General features: G+C 35.7%; 1 protein-coding gene across 1 annotated transcript in view; it reads left to right on the top strand.

Annotated features, from left to right (window-relative positions):
* The window catches only part of LOC136031909 (zinc finger CCHC domain-containing protein 24-like), a 67,344-nt gene that overhangs the window by 16,724 nt on the left and 23,023 nt on the right, over positions 1-27,597 (top strand). Inside the window, exon 3 of the mRNA XM_065711904.1 lies at positions 10,176-10,274. Coding sequence (XP_065567976.1) covers positions 10,176-10,274 — 99 coding nt within the window. The remainder of the gene's footprint in view (positions 1-10,175; positions 10,275-27,597) is intronic.

The raw sequence follows: 27,597 nt of genomic DNA, 5'->3' as shown, positions 1-27,597 counted from the left end.
ATATATATATATATATATATATATATATATATATATATCTATATTCACAGGTGGGACATAGGGACACAACTACAATGGCGCGTAACTAATATGGCGCGTAACGACTTACGCGCGCGGGGGGGGCTTGGGGGGGGCGCGAAGCGCCCCCACCAACTAGGTGTTGGGGTGGCGCGAAGCGCCACCCCAACAGCTAGTATATATATATAAATAAGTTGTCTGTGTGTCTGTGTGTCGAGTGACGTCACTGTCATCAGGTCGTCATGTCGTCATTATGACAATGACGTCATTAAAGGTATTTAAGACATTCGTTCACGGAAAAATGTTTAATTGTTAAATGACTGAAGAACCTACAATGTCAACAGCCGAGGAAGCTGCTCAAAGAGTCTATGCCAAAAAACTTGCTGCTGATAGAGACAGTAAGAAAAGAAAGCGTACCGAGGCATCACAAGAGCAACGCCAAACCAGAATTGCTGCTAAAAGAGAAAGTGAAAAAAGAAGGCGTGCCGAGGAATCACAAGAACAGCAAGAAAACAGGCTTGCGGCTGATAGAGAAAGTAACAACAGAAAGCGTGCCGAGGAATCACAAGAGCAACGCGAAACCAGACTTGCTGCTAAAAAAAAGTGAAAAACGAAGGCGTGCCGAAGAATCACAAGAACAGCAAGAAAACAGGCTTGCGGCTGATAGAGAAAGTAAGAAAAGGAAGCGTGCCGAGGAATCACAAGAGCAACCTGAAAATTATCGCCTGGCATTCAGGTACAGCACAGTCGATGATTATAGCTTGAGTAGATGTGTTCAAATCGGGACTATGTCTAAAATTTGTCCCTATTGCAAGGCCTTGAAATTCAATGGTGAAACAATGGGAATGTGTTGCGCCTCAGGAAAAGTTAAACTTCCTCTATTGGCTGCACCACCAGAGTCATTGAAGACTTTGCTTACTGGAACTGCGTCAGAATCTAAGCGTTTTTTATCACAGATCAGAAAATATAACTCATGTTTCCAAATGACGTCGTTTGGTGCCCAAATCGAAAATCCAGATCAATTTATGCCTACTTTCAAATTAAAAGGGCAAATTTATCATAGAGCAGGGTCCCTTCTACCATTCTCAGGCGAGAATCATAAATTTTTACAATTGTACTTCATCAGTGATAGAAATTCTGAATTGAATGCACGTTGCAAAATTTCTCCCAAAGTTGAAAGGACAATCGTTTCCCAATTGCAACATCTTTTCCGCGAAAATAATAATTTAGTGCGTCTGTTCAAAACAGCCATCGATTTGATGCCTACTGATTCGCATAAAATTGTTATTTCCGCTGACAAAACGCCTCCTGGCAAACATGTGCGTAGATACAATCCTCCAACTATCGACGAAGCGGCAATCGTTATGGTCGGTGATCAGTTTTTACCTCAAGATATTATTCTTAATAAACGAAACGCTCAGTTGGTAAGAATTGTTGAAACTCATCGATGCTACGATTTCCTACAATATCCTATCATTTTTTGGGATGGATCCGAGGGCTACCACTTTAATATTAAATTGATGAATCCAGCCACTAACAAAGAAATGAATAAGAAATGCAGTGCAAAGTATTATTATTCCTATAGACTAATGATTCAGCAGGATGAAGACAATTATATTTTAAAATGCCGTCAATTGTTTCACCAGTACGTCGTTGATATACATGCAAAAATTGAATCAGAACGTTTGCTATTTATCCTTCTGAATCAGACCAAGCTCCGCTCTGAACAATATATTCATTTCCGGGATGCAGTTGTAAATGACGGTAATACCACAAACGTTGGAAGATTAACGATTACCTTCGTCATATGCTGGCAGTCCCCGTCATATGCATGAATATGCTCAAGATGCTATTGCGTATGTTCGTCTCTATGGTCGTCCAGATTTATTTATTACATTTACATGTAATCAATCTTGGGACGAGATACAGCAGCTTTTACTTCAAGGACAATCGGCGGTTCATAGACATGACATTACGGCCCGTGTCTTCCGGCAAAAGTTGAAATCACTGATAAACTACATAGTAAAACTTGAAGTGTTTGGGTCAGTGCGATGCTGGTTGTACTCAGTGGAATGGCAAAAACGAGGTTTGCCACACGCACATATACTAATCTGGCTACATTATAATATTACTTCTAACGAAATTGATGATGTGATTTCTGCTCAAATACCTGATGAATGTCAATAAGGGGTTATATGATATTGTTGGAAAAAATATGATACATGGACCTTGCGGTGCACTGAACGAAAATTCACCATGCATGGCCAAAGGAAGGTGCACAAAGCAATATCCTCGACTTTTAGTATCCAACACAATTACTGGTAATGATGGTTACCCACAATATAGAAGAAGATCTACTGAAGATGGTGGTAAAACAGCAATAATAAAGAACCGTAACGGTACCACCATCGACGTAGATAACCAGTGGGTTGTTCCATATTCCCCATTATTATCAAAAACATTTAAGGCACACATAAACGTTGAATACTGTAACTCCGTAAAGGCAATCAAATACATATGTAAATACGTCAACAAAGGCAGTGACATAGTAGTTTTTGGCTTGCAGTCCGAAATCAAAGATATCGACAATTTCGTACAATATCAGGCTGGAAGATACATAAGCAGTAATGAAGCTGTTTGGCGAATTCTTTCATTTACGATAAATGAACACAGTCCAGCTGTTGTTCACTTAGCGGTACATTTACAGAATGGTCAACGTGTTTATTTTTCGGAATCCAACCTGCAACAAAGAGCCCTGAATCCACCGGATACAAAGTTAACTGCTTTCTTTTCGCTAAGCAAAAATGATTCTTTTGCAAAAAAAAACGGCGGTATACTGAAGTGCCTTCGTATTACACGTGGAATACTAAAAATAAAGTATTTGAACGTCGAAAACAGGGTAAGTCAGTCGACGGCCAACCTACCATCTTCAAAGATACCACGATAGGAAGACTCTACACCGTTCACCCCAATCAACATGAATGCTTCTTTCTACGCTTGCTTTTGGTGAATGTACCCGGTCCGAGGTCCTTTGAGTATTTGAGAACTGTAAACGGTACTATACATGACACTTACCGTAGTGCATGCGAAGCTCTGAATTTATTGGAGAATGACCAACACTGGGATAACTGCATCAATGACGCGTGCGAAACATCAACTCCAAGTCAAATTCTTGCATTGTTTGGCATCATACTAACGACTTGCTCTCCATCAGTTCCTACAGAGTTATGGGAAAAATATAAATCAAAAATGTCCGAAGATATACTCCATCGAAAACGGTTAGAGACGTCAGATATGACTTTTGATTTTACATCAGAAATTTATATAACTACACTTTCGTTATTATAGAAGATTTGTGCGTATGTATGGCAAACAAACCTCTTCATGATTTGGGAATGCTTTCACCTAATCGTACCGCTGCTGTTTCGACATGTGTAGAATTGGATCTTGAACAAAGCTACAGTACGAGTGATCTATTGTCGTATGTACAAAATAACATTTCCAATTTAACATCGGAACAAAAAGACATTTATGATACGATAATGCATTGTGTCGATAACAACGTTAGAGAAATTATCCTTTTGGATGCACCAGGAGGTACTGGTAAAATGTTTGTGATAAAACTGATTCTGGCATCAATTCGTTCAAAAAATGATATAGCGTTGGCAATTGCATCGTCCGGAATAGCCGCAACGTTGCTGCCTGGTGGAAAAATTGCTCATTCCGCTTTGAAATTGCCTCTGAATTTGCATTCTACAGAAACTCCCACGTGCAATATTTCCGAATCATCTGGGATGGGTAAAGTATTGCAGCAATGCAAACTTATTATTTGGGACGAGTGCACAATGGCACACAAAAAATCTCTCGAGGCTCTGGATCAATGTTTGAAAGATTTGCAAGGGAATTTGAAACCATTTGGCAGCACATTAATATTGCTTGCGGGATATTTCAGGCAAACATTACCTATAATACCTAGATCAACTCCTGCAGACGAAACGAATGCTTGCCTGAAAAATTCTATCTATCTTTTATATTAAAAATTCTATTCTATGACAATCTATTTATATGCAGCGACAATTGTACAGCGAAGAAAGTTGTATATTCGCAAGTTTTACGCAGTTAATTTGTATTATATCTATCTATCTATCTATCAAACAGTTCGTGGTAACGAACTGTAGTAAGGAGCGACCCGGCTCAATAGTAAACGAAACTCTAAAAAACGGAATTTCGATGCTAAAAGATATATCAAAAGAATTGGATTTTTATGCTGATTTTAAATATATAAGTTTCATCAAATTTAGTCTTTGTCATCAAAAGTTACGAGCCTGAGAAAATTTGCCTTATTTTGGAAAATAGGGGGTAACACCCCCTAAAAGTCAAATTACACCATCGCATTCAGCGTATCAGAGAACCCTATAGAAAAAATTTCAAGGTCCAATCTACAAAAATGTGGAATTTCGTATTTTTTGCCAGAAGACAAATCACGGGTGCGTGTTTATTTGTTTTTTTTTTTTTTTTTTTTTTTTTTTTTTTTTTTTTCCCAGGGGTCATCGTATCGACCAAGTGGTCCTAGAGTGTTGTAAAAGGGCTCATTCTAACGGAAATGAAAAGTTCTAGTGCCCTTTTTAAGTGATCAAAAAAATTGGAGGGCACCTAGGCCCCCTCCCACGCTCATATTTTCCCCAAAGTCAACGAATCAAAATTTTGAGATAGCCATTTTGTTCCGAATAGTCGAAAACCATAATAACTATGTCTTTGGGGATGACTTACCCCCCACAGTCCCTGGGGGAGGGGCTGCAAGTTACAAACTTTTACCAATGTTTACATACAGTAATGGTTACTGGGAAGTGTACCGACGTTATCAGGGAGATTTTTTGGTTTGGGTGTGGGGTTCAGGGGAGGGGGCTATATGGGAGGATCTTTCCTTGGAGAAATGTTTCATGGGGGAAGAGAAATTCAATGAAAAGGGCGCAGGACTTTCTAGCATTACTATAAAAAAAAACAATGAAAATGTAAACATGAAAAAGTTTTTTCTATTGAAAGTAAGGAGAAGCATTAAAACTTAAAACGAACAGAGATTATTACGCATATGAGGGGTTCTAAAAATACTCTAGCATAAAGAGCGAGGTATTTAGGAGGAGATAAATACTTCGCTCTTTATGCTAAAATTTTTTTTTAATAATTTCAACTATTTATTCTACGGCATTTCTCATTCAGGGGTCATTCTTAAAGAATTGGGATAAAACAAGATTTAGTGTGAAGAGCGAGGTATTAACGAGGGGACCAACCCCCTCAAATATATAATCAAAAATATAAGAATATAAAAGTTTGTTACGTAAGTTAATTCTTAAGTTACGTATTTTTTTTTACTAATAAAAACGTTCGTTAAAAATAAAAGATCTAGTTGCCTTTTTAAGTAACCGAAAAATCAGAGGGCAACTAGACCTCCTTCCCCACCCCTTATTTCTCAAAATCGTCTGATCAAAACTAAGAGAAAGCCATTTAGCCAAAAAAAGAATTAATATGCAAATTTCATTTTTATAATTTATGTACGGAGAGCCAAAATCAGACATGCATTAATTCAAAAACTTTCAGAAATTAAATAAAAAAACAAGTTTTTTTAAATGAAAGTAAGGAGCGACATTAAAACTTAAAACGAACAGAAATTACTCCGTATATGAAAGGGGCTTTTCCTCCTCGACACCCCGCTCCTTGCGCTAAAGTTTGATTCTTTCTCGCAACTCTACTTTTTAAAACAATAAAAAACTTTAGCGTAAGGAGCGGGGTGTCGAGGAGGAAAAGCCCCTTTCATATACGGAGTAATTTCTGTTCGTTTTAAGTTTTAATGTCGCTCCTTACTTTCATTTAAAAAAACTTGTTTTTTTATTTAATCTATATTAAAACGAGTTGTGTGTATGCATGTTTGTTTGTAAAAAGAGCGTTTGCATATGACGTCGTTATAAGTACATAAGGCTTTGTATATGCACAGACAATGGGAAAGCCAAGAATGTTGTATATTCGCAAGTTTTACGTCGTTCAAAACACATATATAAATCTATCTATATTCATAGGTGGTACACAGGGACACAACTACAATGGCGCGTAACTAATATGGCGCGTAACGACTTACGCTCGCGGGGGGGCTTGGGGGGCGCGAAACGCCCCCACTAACTAGGTGTTGGGGTGGCGTGAAGTGCCACCTCAACAGCCAGTCTATAATACAATTAGCCGTAGACTGGAAAAACACTCCTGTAAAACCAAGGGCGTTCCAGAATATGAGGCTCCGGTCAAGCCCTAGAATATAATATATCTTCCAAATACCAAAAGTCACTAGAAATTTAAAAAAGGTTTGCACACAAGACAATCTATATGTAGTATTTACTAATAATTTAAAAATCGTTAACTTCCTAAACTCTGGTAAAAATAAAACTCCAGTTTCTTGGAAAAAGAGGGGTATATGAAATATCACTTGACTGTGTCAACTACAATGTTGGTAGAACCCATCAGAATTAAAAAAAAAATGCCTACATTACCACAAAGACAATGAAACTATATTTTTAAATTCTAATAGTGCTAATAGATCTGTAGATTTTGCTTTAAGCGGCCATATTTTTATGACTCTAGCCATAAAATACTTTCGAAGGAACTTCCTGTACTAGCAATGAATTAGGCATAAAAAAAGGTTGCTCGAGAAGGAATTGAAATTACACTCAAATTAAAATATAATTTTTATTTAAATAGCCGTTTGGGGGAGTGCTCACTAAATGTGTTATATACAAATTCTATTAGAAAGTATTCAACAAGTTATATTATAAAATCAGTCAAAAATACCACTGAACCTATTACCTTTGAGGCTAGCTACCAAAAAGGCATGATTAACATTGAAAGCTTGTTTTTAACTACTTTTATTTCACTCGAATGAATTGCGTTTTCTCACCTTACGTGATTTACAAGTCCCTGTTGAACTTCCCTGAAGTAATGATACCAGGACTGTTTAAAAAGATAAAAAAGTAACAGACTTTAGTTTAAATGATCTCATTTTAGTGTTTCTTTTATCTCATTGGTTTTCCCTTGGATATAAGGTAGAAATACTCACTTAAAGTTACCTTCCACTGCGTTGCAGAAGAAATTCCCCATTGTTTTCTTGTTTTTTTTTGCTGTTGTAGTCATTGTCACTATTTATATCACTATTGACCATTAGAAAAGGCACTAGACCTTTTAATTTTTTAATTGAACTTTCTTCCTATTTTATAGCACCATTGCCTCGGAACGATAGGCTCTGAAAAAATTAAAAGAGAAATAGATAAATGAGCACGTGTCCATAATCGTTCTTCTCTTAAAAAAATAATCAAAATTCCATATTTTCGTAGATAGGTGCTTGAAACCTCTATAGCAATGTTTTCTAATGTGTTAGATATTATGGTGTGATTTCCATTAAGATTGCCTGACTTTTTGAGGACATTTTCCCTCTTTTTCGAAAATCCAGGCTTGTAGCTTTTTAAAATTAACATTAAACTTAAAAAGATTTTCTACACTTGAAAGCAGATTGAAAAGCAAACTATTTTGAACCATTAGTTATTGTCAAATACTTATTAAGAGTTTTGATTTCTATCGGGCCGAGTCGCTCCTTACATAGACTTTATTACACGGAACAGTTTTGAAATACAGGATATATTTATCTGCCAGCGAGTGGAATATACATCATGACTGCCAAGAACTAAATATGTTGTCGTATCGTCCAAAAGCATAGCGCAAAACACTGACAAGGTATGACCGCACCCTAATCCCTTCTGAAAACTAAACTGCGCCGAAGCAACGTAATGTTTCGACCTAATTTTATTACTAGTAGGCCATTCAAACATCATAAAAAAACAATGCTCCCACTAATGGGTATGTAGAAACTCCTAAGGCAATGAGATCTACTTCAATTTAAAACAGGAATCATTTTTCCTTCATAGAAAACTTTGCCTCCATTTCAACAAAAAAATATCATTTAAAACAATAGGTTGAAATGTCCTACATTATACCAGAATCAACCGTGATTCACGTCACAACAAATCATTATTTGTATGGTGCCAAAGCATGTAGATAAGTTTTTCAGCAAGAATTGTACTAAAAGTGGAGGAGGGAGGTGAAAATTGTCGCTGTTAGTGTTCAGCCTCGAGATTTCTCGCTAGGGACGGAACCTAGCGTCGACTTGAATTGCGTAGATTTTAATTGCGGTTACTTGACATTCTTACACAGGGACTTTGGACTTAGAATAAGACGTTCAGAAAATTGCTTTATAATATCGTTCCTATGCTTTCAACATAGTAATTGTTTGCAGATATCCAGACCAAAGTAACCTAGCATGTTCGTGGTTTATGACAATCAAGCCCGACTTAGGACCAGTGCCTCGATTTCTCATACAAGATTTTCAATTCGGAAATTTCAGGATAACCTTGGAATCGTGCTTCATACCTATCGGCATAGTTTCTTTCATGCTTCATTTAATGGCTTGGTGATGGAATAAGAGCAGTTTTACTGTTGATAATAGACACTGTATATGTGTTCGAAATATCCAGTTAAAAATTTTTTAATTGTTTTGCTGTCAATTAAAAGGTTACATGCCTATTTCTAACTGTAATATTTTCGTCATGGAAAAGCTGTATTGTCTTCGGGGTTATCTAAGAGCAGATTAAATTCTTTTAAGCAGACGAGCATAATCAAGGAAAGGATCAGTGGATTTTCTTAATAGGATGAAAGGGATCTTAGTTTTACGGTGGATTGTTTCAGAGATCCATTGGACAGATGATACATCTTTTTAAGATTACAGAGGATTTTGATAGATGATATATCCTTCTCAAACCCTTTGTGACATATAACTCAGGAAGCTTGGCTGTTGGGGCTCCAGCAAAAATTTAGCTTTCGACTGTTGTCAGAAAATGATTAAGATTATATCTGGAGACCAAGTGTTTCTTTTGGTTATGGGACAGATTTTCTTATTTTGAAATTCTGGATGTTATTAGTGGTCTCAGTATGGTGAAGATTAGCTGTGTCACGATTTTCCTTTAGAACTTTTTATCACCACTAAGCTATAGACTCAGATTTGAGCAAGAGCCCAGGTCTTATATATCATAATTAAAGTCACCAGCTAGAAGATTTTCGAACATAGTATTGTGGAAATAAATTCTTCGGGTGGCTTAGCCGTGAGATCAAAGCCTTTGTCGGACTCTTTAGATGTGTGGTTTTTGAAAGGTAAATATTAATAAAAGTTTCGCTGGGAATTTCGATAGATTGCTGAAATCTCCAGTAGTGAACCAGGCTGCAAATACCACCAGAGGTCTACTGTGACTTAGAAGACGTTTGGCGTGAGCTAATAAACAGCACGTGGGATTCAGGAAATTCTTGCAGTTTCTTATTGCATTCCATCATAAAATATGCTGGCAGTCACAACACATCCTAATTCCTCAAGAATTCTTCGATAATATGGCGCTTGTTACTAATCATATTCCAAGAAATGACACTAACATCCATGGTTACCTAATCTACACACACTTATTGATTTTAGGAGATTTTGCGTGATAGCAGATGTTGGACGACAAGTTTCAGCTACATAACGTATCAGATTTGTACATCAAACAATCATGGAAGACTTTACGACAAACTACCTAGGTTTATTTATAAAGAAATATCCAAAATCAAATATTACCGAAATATATAGGGGGGGGGGGGTTAACCCTTTTTATATTTGAAAATGTTAAGCAAATGTTAATTCACAATTTTAAAGATAGCTCTTATATCTAAAAACGAGTGTAGTTATAAATAAGCCAACGTTCTAGTTTATAAGTGCAATGAATTTCAGGTGACATTCAAGAAAAATAAATTACACCTTGCTTCTAAAACAGTGAGGTATGTAAAAAAATGTATGATATTCACAAACCTCTACATCACACAAAGACTATAAACAATAAATAATGTACTTTAATTTTCTTCATTTTCTAAACTTTTTATTTTTGTGTTTTAACCTTATCACGTTCATCTGACAATTATTTTCTAAAGGGGGGGGGTTTCTGCAAAAACAAAACTCTTTAGAAAGGGAAAAAAGCCTTAGAAAGAAAAATCCTCTTAGGCTTAACTATTCAAGTGCTTTTTTATAGAATATTAGTTTTTTTCAGAGTATTGTTGTAGCTGCTGGAGCAGCTGCTGCTGCTGTCTATGCTGGTTCAAAATTATTGACTGAATTAACCGAAAATCCACCGGAAAGTGAAACTGAGGTAAGAGATAAATCTACAGGCTACAGTAGTAGTTTTAAGTTTTTTTCTTTTTATTTTACAATATTCTACAAAAAAAGGTCACTCATTTTAAATTAAAAAAATGGAAAGATTTTATAATGTAGACCTTTGTCAATGACCTTTCGGAGGATTACAAAGTAGAAGTTTAAATAGGATCTATTCAACTAAAAAGAGCTTTCTTACATGTTCAAAATAAGGTTAGTGGACTCTCAGCTCTGGCTCCTTCAAAGGGTAGAGACTCGATTATTGAGGCTCGAAAACGCCATATTACACCAAAAACGACCAAATAAAAAGTCAAATAATATTCCAAACGTAATGCAATCCGAAATACCAACAATAAATAAAATAAAGCTATTACGTATACAAATTGCAATAAATAACCGAATCAGCCTAAAAACCAGCAGAAACTAAAATGAATAGAACTAACTCTTGAAATACCAAATTAATACCATCGGTTCTTCTTTAGGATATTGCTGAGACGTCTTAACATACAAATAGCGATTTTGATTCAGATTTAAAGGAATACAAACATTCCAAGAAAGTTTCTTTTTTATAGCCATTGTAGGGTATTTGTTATATCCTATAACTGTCTGCTCTACACATTAGCAATAGGAGCAGTAGTGATATCAGCTCTAGTACTAACAGTAAGTAGTAAAGTTGATAACATTGGGTTTCTTTGGTCTAATAAATCATCCTCTCCTAGTTCTCATGAAGTTTCAATATAATATTTTAAGCCGTTTTTAAGATAATGCTGATACGTCGTGATCATAACTTGCATCCATAATTCCTATAAAATAAAAAATAGTTCTTACAAACCAAAATACTTCTTATTAAATAGAAGAGGTATTTTCAAAACTCAATATGGTTCCTATGAAATACAAAAAAAAAGTGTTTTCAAAATGCTTCATACAAGATACGAAATTGCTATTGTGAAATACAAAACAGTTCTAATAAATTACAAAATAGATCTGAAGAAATTTGAAATAGTTGTTAAAAAACAAAAATAATTAATACAGAATCAAAAACTTCCTACAAAATACAAAATATTTCAAACAAAATCCTAAATGCTCCTACATAATTTGTTATACTTCTTAACTTCTTACAAAATAGTTATGACCAAACACACAATGAATATGAAAAATATAAAATAGTTTTTACAAATACAAAAGTCATTCTTAAAAAATACCAAAATAATTTTTACGAAGCAAAATAGATCTTAGAAAAACAAAACATTTTTCTGACATATGCAAAAAAATTCATACAACTCCAAAGCACTTCCTGAAAAACAAAGAATAATTTCTACAAAATACAAAATGTTTTTTACAGAACAAAAGTGACTCGCATAAAATATAAAAGAGTCCTTACAGATTTTGAAATACAAATTGGTTCCTACAAAATAAAATACATTTCATGCAAAATACAAAATTATTCTTACAAAAAGACAAAATAGCCCTAACAAAATACAAAGTTGCTCTTAGAAAATACAAAAGAGTTTTTACAAAACTGGAATTATTGTTACAATGTAGAAAAATACTTACTACAAAAAAAATATATTTCATACAAAATCCAAAATGCTCTTACAATATTTGCTATACTTCTTAAAAAATGCTTAACAGTTGAGACAGAATACAAAATTATTATGATAAAATATAGAATATGTCACAAAATATGAAATAGTTCTTACAAAACAAAAATAATTCATACAAAATACAAAATAGTTCTTACAAAACACATAAAAACTCAAATAACGTTTGAAATAGCTCCTAAGAAATAAAAAAAAAACTATTCAACACAGCATTCGAATCAGTTCTTGCAGATTGTGTAGCCCTTCAGACTAAATAAAAAGCAGTTCCTAGAGGAAAAAAAAATAGAAGTAAAATATGAAATAGTTCTTACAAAATGGAAAAAATTTCTTAAATCAAAATACTTTTTACAAAAAACTTTATAAACAGCTTAGAATATTTATTACAGGATAAAAAAATAATTCTTACAAAACAAAAATTATTCTTATAAAGTGGTTTAACAAAAGTTATAACAGCACACCCAAATACCTCTCACAGAATACCTAATAAAAAAAAGACTTCTTTCTAACACGATTTTTCCATAGAATGTGAAATAGCACTATAAAAATTCAACGTAGTTTAAAAAACCGACAAATAGGTTTCTCACAATATGAAAATACTTCGTACAAAATACAGAATAATTCTTGCAAAAAATCAAAAGTTTATATAAAGTGGTCTGTACAAAATAATTCATTGCAGTTAGGTTTACTGCTTTTAAGATGGTTTACATTTATTACTGTTAAGCTAGGTTAGGTTTAACGTTTTTGAATTACAAAGCCCAAAATGCCTAATATAGGTTTGATTTAATGCTTTTAAGTCAGGTTTGCATAGGGTAGGCTAAATAGGCACTCCACACTAGCTTAACCTAAGCTAATCAAACAGAAAACCGTAAAAAGCATTCTAAATTAAAAAGTAAAATATAAGGTTCAAATTTTTCAGTTAAAAGTTTATCTGTAGGAGCATTATCTTTTACAATTAATTTTTTAGTTCCAAAAAGCCGCTATTTTCTTCACTTCTTCCTGAACAGTCTTTTGTTCTGTACCACTTTCAATATAAGGCTTGATCACTTGTTTGTAGAACCCCCTTTTGGTTAATATGTTGTTATTAGTTGCCATAATAGCCAAATATGTTGGGATTAGATGCCATAATAGTTTTTATAAATACAAAGTTCTTAGGAATTAAAACCGTACATTTCTCCTCAACTACGGCCTAAGCAACGACCTGATGATATTATGTTCAACTATAAAACAATCCACATGTACTCGTGGGTGTTCTCCGGCGGTAGGACAAAAAACTACTAATTTCCTCATATCAAGACGTTGGAAAAATACCCTTTTTGGCGTGAATTGGAATTGACTAAGGAGTGGATAGGAATTCAGAACACATTTTGGGGATAGCCAAAGTAAAAACTAACCTGAAAGCTTAGAAGCCGAAAATTAACGCCACAACGCACATACAGTTAGACGCTCACAAGCTGAAAGATAGTGATATGCGCAGAAGCCTCTGCATATCACTTTGCAACAAATTTGAAGTGTTAAACCTGTTCGATGGAGCTGAAGAATCTGGTTTTGAAAATATGTGAACCTCAGTTAAAATTGTATATCATGCCGTAATAAAGGCAAGCCTTGGCTTCGAAACTAGAAAGAAGGAAGAATGGATATCGGACAACACTTAGAGATATATCAGTAACTCAGGAAGACCAGAAATCTTACTCTAAATGTGTTGAGCCCTGATTAAAGCCCAGCTAGCTCAATCAAAGAGTAGAGGACTAGGTGGTTAAAAGAAGTATTAGGAAAGACAAAAGAAACGATATAGAGGAGAAAGCAGCACATGCAGATAAAGTTGCTAAAAAGGAGACTCGAAAATTGTGTATCAACTTTCAAACGAGATAGTTGTAAAGGAAATAAGCCAAACATCCAATGTAACAGATGAAAGTGGTGATGTACTCTCGGATCCAAAGAAAACTGACAAGAGACGGGTCTCACTTAAAAGACCTTAAATAGACCTAGTCTGATCACTAAAGACGTAGTAACCGATATTTCCTTTTTTAAAATTGACTCACACAGAAAAGAAGGACACGATTTTCTTCTTCAAGAAATATTTAGAGTCAAACAGGGATGTGTCTTGTCCTTGTTCCTTTTTGCCATTGTAATGGGAATAATTCTGTGGCACGCTTCAGTCTGTTCAGTGAAGATTAGTAGCAGGACAACGCATTTGGACACTGATCTGGACAGGGCATATGGCGCTTTGTTACTCAAAGAAGCGAAACAGTGACAGTAGCTGTAACTCAACACTGTAGATGAAGATGCTGAGAAATAAGGACTTACAGTGAATGTCAGCAAGACAAAGAGAATGGCCACATCTGACTCTCCCCTTATAGTGAAACGTAAAGACAAAGCAATTGATCAGTACAAAGAATTTAAGTATCTTATGACCTGGATTGAAAGTGATGACAAAATAGATAAAGAGATCAAGAGGACAATTTGACAAGTGACATTGGCCTTCAACAAGTTATAAACAGTTTGGCGCAGCAGTAAATTCTCTCTATGCTTAAAACTGTCACTCCTAAATAGTAATATCATGTCCATCCTCCTCTATGCTAGCGAATGTTGGAAATTAAACGTTTAACTGGAAAAAGGTGTCCAAGCTGTGGAGAACATGTGTCTTGGAAGGATCCTGAACTGATTGTGGCAGAAAAATATCACCAGGCTCCTTATTGGTGGGGGATGGATTCACCTTGGTTAAGTCCTTCACATGCCAGATGATTGTTTCCAAAAAATTGTACATGAGTGGTTCCCCGAGGGCAAGTGCATAATAGGTCGGCCAAGACACACGCGAACGGGACCTGAGAAATGTGGAGCTGTCTCTTCAACCACAATGGGAGGATGTCTTGGCTGCAGATTAGTTCTGATACAGCTTCCAAGGAATCGTAGACACCCTATGTTCCATGCATGAATCTAAAGGATAAAACGTCTAAGTCTAAGAAGTAATCGAAGCACAAACAGTAGTAAAAATAGTGGTAGCGTGCACTTAGAGCCTTTTGGTTAGTTCAACATCCCCCTGAACAAATATTAGAGCAAATGTTGGTCAAATGTTCGTCCCCAGAGTCCCCTTAAAGTTCCAGCTTAATATCCAAAGTCATTCCTAAGTTTCCCTTTTGACAATCTGCATGCACATATTATGGATTAATTCAATTCAGCACTCTTGTCAACTTTATCTAAAACCTTCATTTGAATGCATTTGGTCATTGTCGACACCAAAGGTTAAATACACTCTATTCCCTATAACAAATACTATATATAACAACAGAAAAATTGCATAACTTACAATCCCTACTCTGATATCTGAAGGGGTTGACAAGAAATTTTAATTTCAAATCAAATGAGGTCCTTTAGAAGTTTCTATTATAGCGCTCTGATATCTTTGATGTACTTTATATACTCATTTTAAAACATCCACGCATATAATTTGTTTTTTGGTTTAACAAAAATTCTGTTCCCAAAAAGTTTCACCTCTATGCTCTTAACCTCATTAGTTACAACAATCTTAGTAGTAGTATAAGTAGTATGCATATAATACCTTTTGGTTGGTTCAAAATCCAATACAACACATACCCAGAAAGTTCCAACTTAATGATATATGCCACTCCAGAGATATTTCTGTTAAAAACTTTTTAATATCTACATGGTAGTAGTTTGTTAGGATTTAGCTCTAGATTCACCTAAGCATTCCTTGAAATTTTCATCGTAATACCCTTAGCTTGAGTAGTAGCAATAGTTGTAGTAGTGAAAGCTTCAATTTAATACAGATAGGCGTTGTTACCTTATCGCCAATATTCCCTAATGTATGTCCAAAGTAAGTTTCAATTTAATTCAGCTTCCCTCCCAACACTTCCTGAGATTTTCATCTTAACATTTTTAACATAAAAAGCAATAGAAGTAGTACTCAGAGTGTATTATTAGCAGTGTTAGTAGCATTAGCGGTAACAAACACATAGTGCCTTTCGGTTAATTGATATTTCCATTTAAACATTCACTGACAGTTTTAACTTAATACCTTAATCTGATCCTGAGATGCGCTGTTTTGACTGTCTGCATGCACACAATGTGCTCTGATTTATTTCGTATTTCTCCTTCATATCTTCTGAAAATTTTACCTTCTTACACTTAGCCTTTATAGCATCAGCATTCTAGTAGTAGTGGCAGTAGTAAGAGCAGTAGTAAGAGCAGTAGTAGTGTTAGATTAGTATCAGTATTAACCACGGTACCAGCAGTATTAACAGCAGTACTATGCACATATTTGCGTAAATATCAGCTTGATATTGTAAGCCGTTCCTAGAATATTGCTAATATGGCCATTTCGCAATATGTATGCAAATAGTATATTTTGATCTAGCTCTACTTTCCCCTCAATATTCCTTAGAATTTACTTCGATATCCTCAGCCCTGATAGTAGTTGCCACAGAAGCGGTAGCTGAGAAGAAATTATATAGGTCGACATATCCTCTACCTTTTCTAAAACCGCACTAATCTTCTCTTAAAACTGTGTCTAAAGAATCCCTCAATCTAAAAAATTACATATTACTGCGTAATTTATTATCTACACAGAACGGATTAATGCCTTGATAACTATGACACTTATTCATAGAGTGGTTTAATTAATGTTTTCCTAAAATCTTTCTGTACATCCCTTTTTTTCCAAAATCATATTCAAAATCTTCAGTAACTTATTTCTAACCTCGGAGCCACCTTATGCAAAAAATAGATTTGCAGCAGTATCAGCACCTGGAAGCATATTATTTTTTAGTCTTTTTACTAATGTCGCCAATTCTTCCTCACTAAACAAATCTTGCTTCCCATCCAAGTTATAAAAAACTTTTTTATTTTCCTTTACATCGTATCCTGCAACTGTATCTTGGTTTGGCACTTTCTCAAAATGTTCCACCTATCTCTTTAACTTTTTCACTATCTCTAATTGTGGCCTCGTTCCTACCTATAACTGCAAAAATGGCGGATTGACTATTCCCTCTTAAGTTATTAACACGCCAGTACAATATTTTACTATTATGCCGTCTAGTTGAATCTTGTAGATTCTTGGCAATTTTATCCATTGCCTCCACTTTTTAAGTCCTTAGTTCATGATTTAACGCTTTCCCCATTTCCTTTAAATTCTTTTATAATCAATAGCATTTGAATAAATAAACTAAAAAAAATAAAGAAAAATAATGAGAAGAAATAAAAAGAAAAGAAAAAGAAAAGAGAGAGAGAGAAAAAAAAGAGAAAACCCTCATAAGGGACCAGACCTCACCCTTTACATCGACCAAGTAGGAACTTTTTGATCTAGGATTTAAATAAAGAAGCTGATTTAGAGCCCGTAATATTGTCCGGGAGGCTATTCCAGAGGGTTAAACTTACGTGAGGAACACATGAGATTATCGCAGTGTATTTATCTTCTAATATATTAGTCCAGCCACATTCCTAGTATGATAGGAATGATAGTCAGAAATAGTAGAAAAATATCCCCCAGACAAGCCGGTAAAACATAATTTTAACATTGGTATACCGATGTTAATAACTGGTGATCTCGTAACTAGCCAATCTTTGAAATAGAAATAGCAATACTGACACGGCTAGTAAATGTATACAGGTGCTGAAGGATATCATTTGCGTGAAATACGAGACCTAAAAGTTTGCCTCTACAATTTTTATTGCTCTGTTGTCTGCAAATAATGTAAAAATTCCTCCTAAAAGAGAAGAATCTTAACGTATAGACATTAAAGTCACTCCTAAAACAGATCCTTGTGGAGCTCCATAATTTACTTGTGATACAGCACTTGAAGTACCATTAATCAAAGCCCTCATTAACTTCTTTTCCAAAGGATTTAAAGAATTTGGGTATCAGGTGTCCCTGATACCCAAATGACTGAGTCTACGCAGCAATAATTCAAAATCAACCGCATTGAAAGCCTTTTTGAAATTAATAAAAATTGTCAACAGAACTTTTCCACTTCCAAATGCAATGTTGATACAATCAACCCAATGATGCCACGCATGACTTTTTAAGTAGCCCTCTCTAAATCCAAACTGAGTATTGCAGAGTAATCCCAGGGAATCAAGATATCTATATAGTCACCCATGCAAAATTTTCTCAAAAAAGTTTCAAAATAAAGGTAGGATTTATATTGGTCTCCAATTAGTCATCGCTTGCTTATTTTAACCTTTGTGCGGTGGCATGACTCTTGCCTGCTCTAGAGCATCTGTAAATTAGCCTTTCTCCATTGAAAGATTAATGAAAATAAAATAGATAGCAATAATTAGTATGCAACAACTTCGAAAGCTATTAAAATCCAGCTGTCCCAGGAGATTTCGATGTAATTGTCTTAATAACCTTTTCAAGTTCCAGCATAGTTCAGGGCTTGATAATCCTCGTGTTTCCAGATTCTTTTTCACCAATGAAGCCTTTACTCACACTCACATCACTAGACTGAGAAATATCACTTTTAATTAAAGTCCTAATCGTTAAAAAATATTTACAAAACTCATCAGCAATATGCTTCAGTTCAACCACTCGTTTTTCATTCACAATAATTTCATCAGTTTTTACACTTTCTATGTTCACCCTTCAAATCGTCATTTATAATTTGTCAGGTTCATTTTGTATCACCAACTTTTTCACTAAACTTTTCAGAATAATAATTTCTGACGGAGGATCTTCTCAAATAATTCACCGAATTCCCTGCTCGCTTGAATCTTTCCCAGTCTTTTTGCGTATTAGATTCCAGATACAAACGGTAAAACTTATTTCAATCTTTAATATTTTCTATAATCGCCACACTAATCTATGGTTTTCTAGATTCTTTTTCCCTTTTCTTCAAAATGTTTAAGGGGCAATAAGAATCATAAGCCGATAAAAGCTTATCGATTTAAAAGCTTATCGAGAGCGATTGAAAAATCTTTCTTTTTTTCTAAAACTTCATCCTATGATATACAGCTAATAGTCTCTTGAAATCATCTCAAACTTGCCGACTTAAGTTGCCGCATTTCCATTTTTTCTTGACTCCCAGACTTCTCTTAACTCAAGGACTTGAATCACAACCTTGTAAATACGTATAGAAATACAAGTTCCAGATACAAAAATTATCAATTAGAATTACTAAATTGGAGTTCCAGCTGCGGGAAAATAATTAGGCGAAACCATCAAACCACAAAGATCAAGATTCACTCCATTAAGAGGTAATAGGTTGAAATCAAAATCACCCATATAAATACAATTTATATTACTCGCTTTTTTTTGTCATATAAAACATTAAAAATTCCCAAAGAACTCCTCGGGAACCTCGCCAGGAGGCTAGTGCACCATGAAAAACGAAATCTTTTTGTTTTCTAGCTGCATCTTTATTGTAACAGTGTCAAGCTTACCTTCAGTTCAACCATCATCCCTATCCCTGTTCCATAGTCGATCGTTCAGTATTAGAGCAAATCCACCCCGCTGTATTACAGTTCTAGTTTTGAAATCGATGAATAAACTGGAAATGAATACGAGGAGAGAAAACTATCCATTGAAAAAAAAAGACTCACACACGCCAAAATATCAATTCGACCATCAAAAGACTCTTGAAAACTCGACATCCCTGAAAATTATGACGTAATATCGGCAATTCCATTGTGAAAGACAAAGTGATAAATATTCCAATACATATGTATCCCCACTCATAAAACCTTCATATTTACTCTGTCACGGTAGTTTAACATTTGTATATACAACATCATTCGCAATATTCGATGCCAAAGAATTATCCGCTTGAATAGGGTTACTTTCAAACAGCTGAAGCTGTGAACATCGGTCTAAATTATAATTAAATAAAAAAAACAAGTTATATTAAATGAAAGTAAGGAGCGACATTAAAACTTAAAACGAACAGGAATTACTCCGTATATGAAAGGGGCTTTTCCTCCTCGACACCCCGCTCCTTACGCTAAAGTTTTTTATTATTTTAAAAAGTAGAGTTGCGAGAAAGAATCAAACTTTAGCGCAAGGAGCGGGGTGTCGAGGAGGAAAAGCCCCTTTCATATACGGAGTAATTTCTGTTCGTTTTAAGTTCTAATGTCGCTCCTTACTTTCATTTAAAAAAACCTGTTTTTTTTTATTTAATTTCTGAAAGTTTTTTAATTAATGCATGACTGATTTTGGCTCTCCGTACATAAATTATTAAAATGAAATTTGCATATTAATTCTTTTTTTGGCTAAATGGCTTTCTCTTAGTTTTGATCAGACAATTTTGAGAAATAAGGGGTGGGGAAGGAGGTCTTGTTGCCCTCCAATTTTTCGGTTACTTAAAAAGGCAACTAGATCTTTTATTTTTAACGAACGTTTTTATTAGTAAAAAAAATACGTAACTTAAGAATTAACTCACGTAATAAACTTTTATATTCTTATATTTTTGATTATATATATGAGGGGGTTGATCCCCTCGTTAATACCTCGCTCTTCACACTGAATCTTGTTTTATCCCAATTCTTTAAGAATGACCCCTGAATCAGAAAGGCCGTAGAATAAATAGTTGAAATTATTTAAAAAAATTTTAGAATAAAGAGTGAAGTGTTTATCTCCTCCTAAATACCTCGCTCTTTATGCTAAAGTATTTTTAGAACCCCCTCATATGCGTAATAATCTCTGTTCCTTTTCAAGTTTTAGTGCTTCTCCTTACTTTCAATTGAAAAAACTTTTTCATGTTTATATTTTCATTGTTTTTTTTTATACTAATGCTAGAAAGTCCTGCGCCCTTTTCATTGAATTTCTCTTCCCCCATGAAATATTCCTCCAAGGAAAGATCCCCCCATATAGCCCCCTCCCCTGAACCCCACGTCCAAACCAAAAAAATCCCCCTGATAACGTCGGTACACTTCCCAGTAACCATTACTGTATGTAAACATTGGTCAAAGTTTGTAACTTGCAGCCCCTTCCCCAGGGACTGTGGGGGGTAAGTCATCCCCAAAGACATAGTTATTATGGTTTTCGACTATGCGAAACAAAATGGCTATCTCAAAATTTTGATCCGTTGACTTTGGGAAAAAAATGAGCGTGGGAGGGGGCCTAGGTGCCCTCCAATTTTTTTGGTCACTTAAAAAGGGCACTAGAACTTTTCATTTCCGTTAGAATGAGCCCTCTTGCAACACTCTAGGACCACTTGGTCGATACGATGACCCCTGGGAAAAAAAAAACAAACAAATAAACACGCACCCGTGATTTGTCTTCTGGCAAAAAATACGAAATTCCACATTTTTGTAGATTGGACCTTGAAATTTTTTCTATAGAGTTCTCTGATACGCTGAATGCGATGGTGTAATTTTCGTTAAGATCCTATGACTTTTAGGGGGTGTTACCCCCTATTTTCCAAAATAAGGCAAATTTTCTCAGGCTCGTAACTTTTGATGACAATAACTAAACTTGATAAAACTTGTATATTTGAAATCGGCATAAAAATCCAATTCTTTTGATATATCTTTTAGCATCGAAATTCCGTTTTTTAGAGTTTCGTTTACTATTGAGCCGGGTCGCTCCTTACAGTTCATTACCACGAACTGTTTGATTGTTTGATAACATTTAACGGTAAAATTTGAACAAGGGATTAACCTTGAGAAAAGGCTTTTCAATTTAATAGGTACAATCACATGATAAAATAATTCATAAGTGAAACTTGTCAAATTTAATAAGATCAACATAGATAGGAGAAGGGTAACACGAAAAAAACCACAAGGGGAAATTAAAAAAAGTGAAACAATGAAATGCTAAGACATGTACTCAATTGACCAAGTATACGTGGAGGGTTTTTATTGGGAAGGCGGACAAAAACTTGTCCTTGATCAGACCGTACGCACTTGTTTCAATATATGTCCCGAGCCGCAGTATGAATATCCCGCTGCTAGTGGGTTATATTTTTCGAAACGAACGTACCACTTTTTACAAGTTTGTTCTTAACTGTATAAACACTTTTCGCGATTTCTTTGTCACGAAACGTAGTCAGCACAGTGGTAATTTTATCAGGCTGAACCGAAATTACAAACTGATTTTTTTTTTAATCGGTGCACTCTGCTTAGATCAGCATCAGATATTCTAGTGAGTTCCATCTTTCCTCGGAAGATATTTAGATAGGCAATTTTCAGGTCCAAATTTGGGTTTTATTTAACGCCATTGAACATGAGCGAATCTATTCTCTAGTCTTGGTTGATATCTATACACTGCTCAATCTGAAGTTTTCTATCATCAAGATTCAAGGTGATCTTTCACAGACTTCAGTTGTTTTTTCATTTAAGTAAATTTTGGGGTTTATTCCACAATAATAGACTGATAGACTTCCGAAACGTTGTTTTCCTCTCCGAAAAACCTCTGTTTCACTGTATTTTCTCAAGTTATCCTTAATACGATTAATTTCTTTTGTCACCCTTAATCGTACTAATATTTCATTAGTCTCAATAACATCAATTGTGCTGTAAGCAGCCACAGTTTTTGGAACCAAGGAAAGAGACTGGTCAGTTCATTTTTGTCTTATTAAATTTTTCAAGGTTGATATCATGCATTATATTGAGTACACCAAAATTTTTTTAACATTTTTTTTTGCAGTTTTTTTCGAAGCGTCATTCTCATTTGATTTGAAATTAAGTTGCTTACACTTCGCTAGCGTCTGCTTATCTTGAGACCCATAACAATATACAAAATATTTCTAACCACCTTATATAATCCTCATGGAATCTTCAAATCCGACGGGCCATTGAGAATAACCTACGAATTTAGCAAAAGCAAGATCACCCAACTTATATTAAGCCATGTCAAAGTGACTTGCTGCCAAGGAAGGTGTTTGAAGATCCGCCTAATAAACCAATAATCCAAGTTATCGGCTGTCTATCCAATTAACAGTTTATGATAGTCAATCTGTTTAAATGTAGCGGGAAAAAATTAATTTTTTGGTCACTGAATAATTAAATCCAGTAATTTTACAAAACATAAGTTTTCTTTATTGCGAAACGCTGAAATCACTATCTGAATAATTCAATTTATAATCTTTTTTCAAAACTGGTCTTAACTGGACGAATTCAACAGCTTGCTAATACTACTTTTTCTGGTCAATTCATCATCCCTCTCATCATTTTCTGAAAGTTCAAAAATACAATCATTCGTTCGTGGATTTTGCCCTTTTGACAATCTCTATGCACATATTTTGTTTTGATTTGATTTATTATCCCGCTCAGTTTTCTCTAAAATATTTACCTGAATATATTCCTTCTTTTAAGATAGCAAAAGTCAAGCATTCCGATCTTTTTAAATATTAAATACTATATATACACAAGGGTCAAAAGGCTTAACTTTTGTTCCAAGGGCTGTTGGAGCAGGGGGGATGGTGACATCTCCCTAGAAATAGTTCCTGGACCTTTTAACTGGCTGAACAAAATGGTTTTCTCAAAATTTTGATTGAATATTCTTGTGAAATTTATTGCCAAGAGAGGGCGAGGTGATTTCGCTCTAATCACTTTTGACTCTTAAAAAGGGAGCAAGAACTTTCAATTTTTAGTCCAGTGTGGTCCTCCAAATGTCTGTGCTAAATCTCTTTTTATGCAGGACGCCTGGGTTTACAAAAATAATATATAATGCCAATATTACTCTTTGCTCGGGAAGGGTTATTCAGCTGCCAACCGTCAAAGTTGTTAATAATAGTTTTTGGAAATTGCAATGAAACGTATATCGCCTCAGAGTGATATGATAAAAATTATGCATTATACTGTGCTCCTATATTCAATTTACCACATTTAATCGACTTGATTGACCCTTTTAGCTTGCGCATCATTGTTTTAGACTCTTCAATAATCAAAACATAGCAAAACAGAGCTATCACAAATCATTAATTACGTTTACGAGATAAATTTCGTGCTCAAAAGTAATTTTTTAAAGAGTCAAAGAAAAGCAAGTTTCAGTCTAGAGAAAAAGGGCAACTCCATGTCACAATACACATTTTTCAGTGTCGCTTCCATGATTGAAAATTTTTATATTCATTGTTCTTGCAAATAAGAAATGTTGGTAACAGCTTTTAAGTTGTATTAGATGACACATGTTTTATATTAGAGTGTTTTAGATTTAATCATAAGACCTATTCTGATCTTTTCTGCTCTTTTATCTTTTACTTCGTTTAACCATCTTGATTGACACTTTTATAGCTTACACATCACTTTATAGTCAGAATAGTAAATTTTTGAAATTTTATTTTATATGTCTAGAATAAAGATGATGCACCACTGGAAGCATCTTTTTGCATTCTTTCCAAATATTGTAATTCAATCCAACTAATTAAGTCAACCATGTAAAAAACCTGGCCTCACAGAGGTCATTGGACCATGACAGTCCCAAGTCTATTAAATGTGGAGGGTTGGGCTAGGAACATGTCACCTTGACCCTGGACAATAAGGGCCTGCTCTCAGGGGAACATATTACTGCAACTGAAATACCACGGCTGAGCCTCAGCTCGAAACTCCATTTTGATAACGACTACCATACACCTTTGAAATAATTCCTAATATTTGGTTTCTGGGGCACCCGCACAATTTCTCAAGCTTCCAAGACCAAACAAGAGGTGAGAGCTCTGGAGAGTTACCAGCTCGACCTTTTGGCTCTGTTAGAAAATTGATGGTTAGGTTCTGGATTAGTTAAATGGACGGAAGTGTGATCATTATTCATAATTTTAACTGATTTTGGGGAATCAATGTGGTCATCCTTGTAGTGGTTTCGTTAATTCTGTTCACGCACATACTAAAGCAAAATTTGCTCAGGAATTAGCAAGCCATTAGAGAATTCTCATTTAAAAATTTACTCTAAGGCTACCTTGAATAAAAATTTTCTCAGGAAGGTGCTTCGTAAACCTGATTGTCATCTATCAGTTTTTACTTCTGATAATTCTAATACTTAAAGATTTAATTATTATACAGCTTAGTTCTCTTCGTCATCTTCCTTGCTTAAGTCAAATTGTGTCTGTTCTAGAAGACATTTTAACAGGCCTCAGTGTCAATTTAATTCAAATTCAAATCCCCTTTATTTTGCCTTAATATTCTTGTCAATTACAAAAATAACAGTGGAGGCCAAAACAATTTAAAGCACTTACAAATTTAAATTATTCACACTTGGTTAATCAAAAGTCGCTCTTACAATGATTTACGAAGTACGGACCAAATGACTTCAGGTACTGCTCAGATGAGTGGATAGGCGGTTGTTCCAGCTTTGCATCGTTTTTCTTCTCTCTCTAAGCCTAGTGGAATGTTGAGTTTGGCATGTGTAAAAACCCGGAAGAAGATCACCGTGTGTTTCCGAGTCAATGAGTTTTCGACCGAAATCCACAACCAATTTATGCCTTCTCTTTTTAAGGCACTCCAACTTTAGTTGTCATGCCAAAATCGCGAAGGTAGGCGAAAGATTTTAAGGGGTATGTGGTTTTAGAAGCAGTTGACGATACGTGGGTATTCCATCTGAGGTCGGAGTTAAGGTGGACACCTAGAATCTTCACCGATTTTACAGCTTTCGGTCCATCATATGGCGGATCTGGAACTGGCCGTTTAAGGAAGTTAATCCTTAACAAGACAGTTTTCTCCTGGCTGAGTGTAAGCTTTACTTGGTTTGCTTCTTCTTCGATCTTTTGCATTATTGTGAGGACTGGATCTGGCTGTATGCTCTTTGAAAGTAGTCCGGGAAGTAGAGTTGAGAGGTCATCTGCGAATTTGTAGTGTTCAGTGATTTCGCGCTGAAGCTTGTTAATTAATATGAGGAAAGCTAAAGGGCCTAGCTTCGACCTTTGTGATGCACCGCATGTCAAATCCCTGACATCAGTAACTTCACCATTTGGAAGTGGGACATTCTTTTTTCGGTTCGTCAAAAAACTACCGACCATTCGCAAGACGATTTGCCTTGCCTTAAAAGATGTCGCCTCGCTGATAACACCTGTGTGGTCAAGCAAGTCAAACGCTTTCACAAAGTCCACGACGAAGCAGTCAATATAAGCGCCGTCTTTCTCCAGATGCTCCAGGATGTATCTAATGAGGTGGACCTGGTGGTCAGAGTATTGTTGCCTACACGGATGCTGTATTGCAGAGGATCATGCTGATCGCCAATATCTTCTAAGAGCCATTTGAAAACAATTCCTTCCAGGACTTTAGAGAAGATTGATGTCTTTGAGAGAGGCCTTAAACCATTTGCAGATTCTACGGCTAATTTCTTCCGGATAGGGGTGACAACAGCTGTTTTGAATCTTGTTGGGAAGGTGCCCTCACTCAAGTATTGGCTTACTACGGCAGTAAAAGGTACTGCGAACTCATTGCTGCATGTTCTGATCAGTTTGATCGATAGCACTCCTGGAAATGAGGTTTTTGACACGCCCAGTTTTGAGAAAGCGGTCTGGATGGTTTCTGCTTAAATGACTGGGATTTCAGTGATTCTCGGGAGGTCAAGAAGTTATGTAAGGCCAGGATATTTTTTACAGATTGTAGCGAAGTAATCGTTAATTTTCTTAGCGGCAAGTTTCTCTCCTTTTTTGTTTGTTAGTCCGATGCTTTCGTGCTTTCGGTCAAGAACGTTCTGAACCGTGCTAAGGAACTTTTTAGGGATTGAAGATAAAAGCTTCTCTACAGTTAAGTGGCTGTGCTGCTTTCGAGAATACTTTATCTTTCTCACCACGATATTACGCAACTTGTTGGACTCTGGTCTGTTAGAGCTGTTTAAGTTATCTCACCATTGGATAAGCTCTTTTACATCTGGTGTTATCCGGGGCTTTGTTTCATTTTTTATTACCCGTTTCTCCTCGGTAAAATGCTTTTCGAACATTTTCTGAAGTTGGTCACAGAAGGCGCTTGTCATGCCTTCAGCGGACGGTAGTCTGTAAATGAATGTCATGTTCTGCAGTGCTAATTTTTCCTTAATGTCAGGATGTGTTCATCCTTGATCGGCCGGTAGGTTGCAGTTTTTTAATTGCCTTTCAACGTGGCAAATGTGACGGTCTCTAAATCACTGTTAGGTGGTCATTTAGGCCAATGCTTGTTGTCATTTCTGGCTATTTGTAGTATTGTTCAAGGTTTGTGAAGACCATGTCATATAAGTAACTGCCACGGGTTGGAGACTTTACCACTTGTTTCGCTGATAGACAGGACTCCAGCAAAGAAGGCTTAATATCACTGAAATCTCCGCATATCACAATACTAGCAGAGGTGAATATCGTCCAAAAGTGGTCAACAGAGAGCTGTAGGTCATTTACTAGAGACTTTCCGAATGGTGCTTTGGGTGGGTAGTACACGAAGCGCAGTCTTACCCAGACTCATAGCACGTACAGTTCTAGGAACTTGGGTATTGGTGAAACGACTACTTGGCTAGGCATATTAACACCTTCATCATGGCAGACTTCCTTTTGGTCTAACGACTTTCGAAGTAAGTTGTAAGCGATACATCCATCGATGCTGAGTATTTTGCTATTTGCTAGCCACTTTTCAGTGAGACAGACAACGTCTATCTGTTTACCTCACATTAAAACGTCCAGTTCCTAGATCTTGCTTGTTACTGAACAGACGTTCGACAGCATGACATAGGGAAATTCAGCTTCTAAAGTGGGTTGCCGAAGGCTGGTAGCTGTTAGTTTCCCCAGTTGGCTGCACTGTGGGTTGAAGCGGGAACAGGAAGAGGGGGTGGATGGGCAGCATGGCTGCTCAGGATTGGCCACTGAT

The sequence above is a fragment of the Artemia franciscana genome, chromosome 10, assembly GCF_032884065.1.
Source record: "Artemia franciscana chromosome 10, ASM3288406v1, whole genome shotgun sequence".
In the NCBI taxonomy this organism is placed as follows: domain Eukaryota; kingdom Metazoa; phylum Arthropoda; class Branchiopoda; order Anostraca; family Artemiidae; genus Artemia; species Artemia franciscana.
The sequence above is the reverse complement of the archived record's forward strand: the minus strand, read 5'-3'. Positions and strand labels throughout refer to the sequence as shown.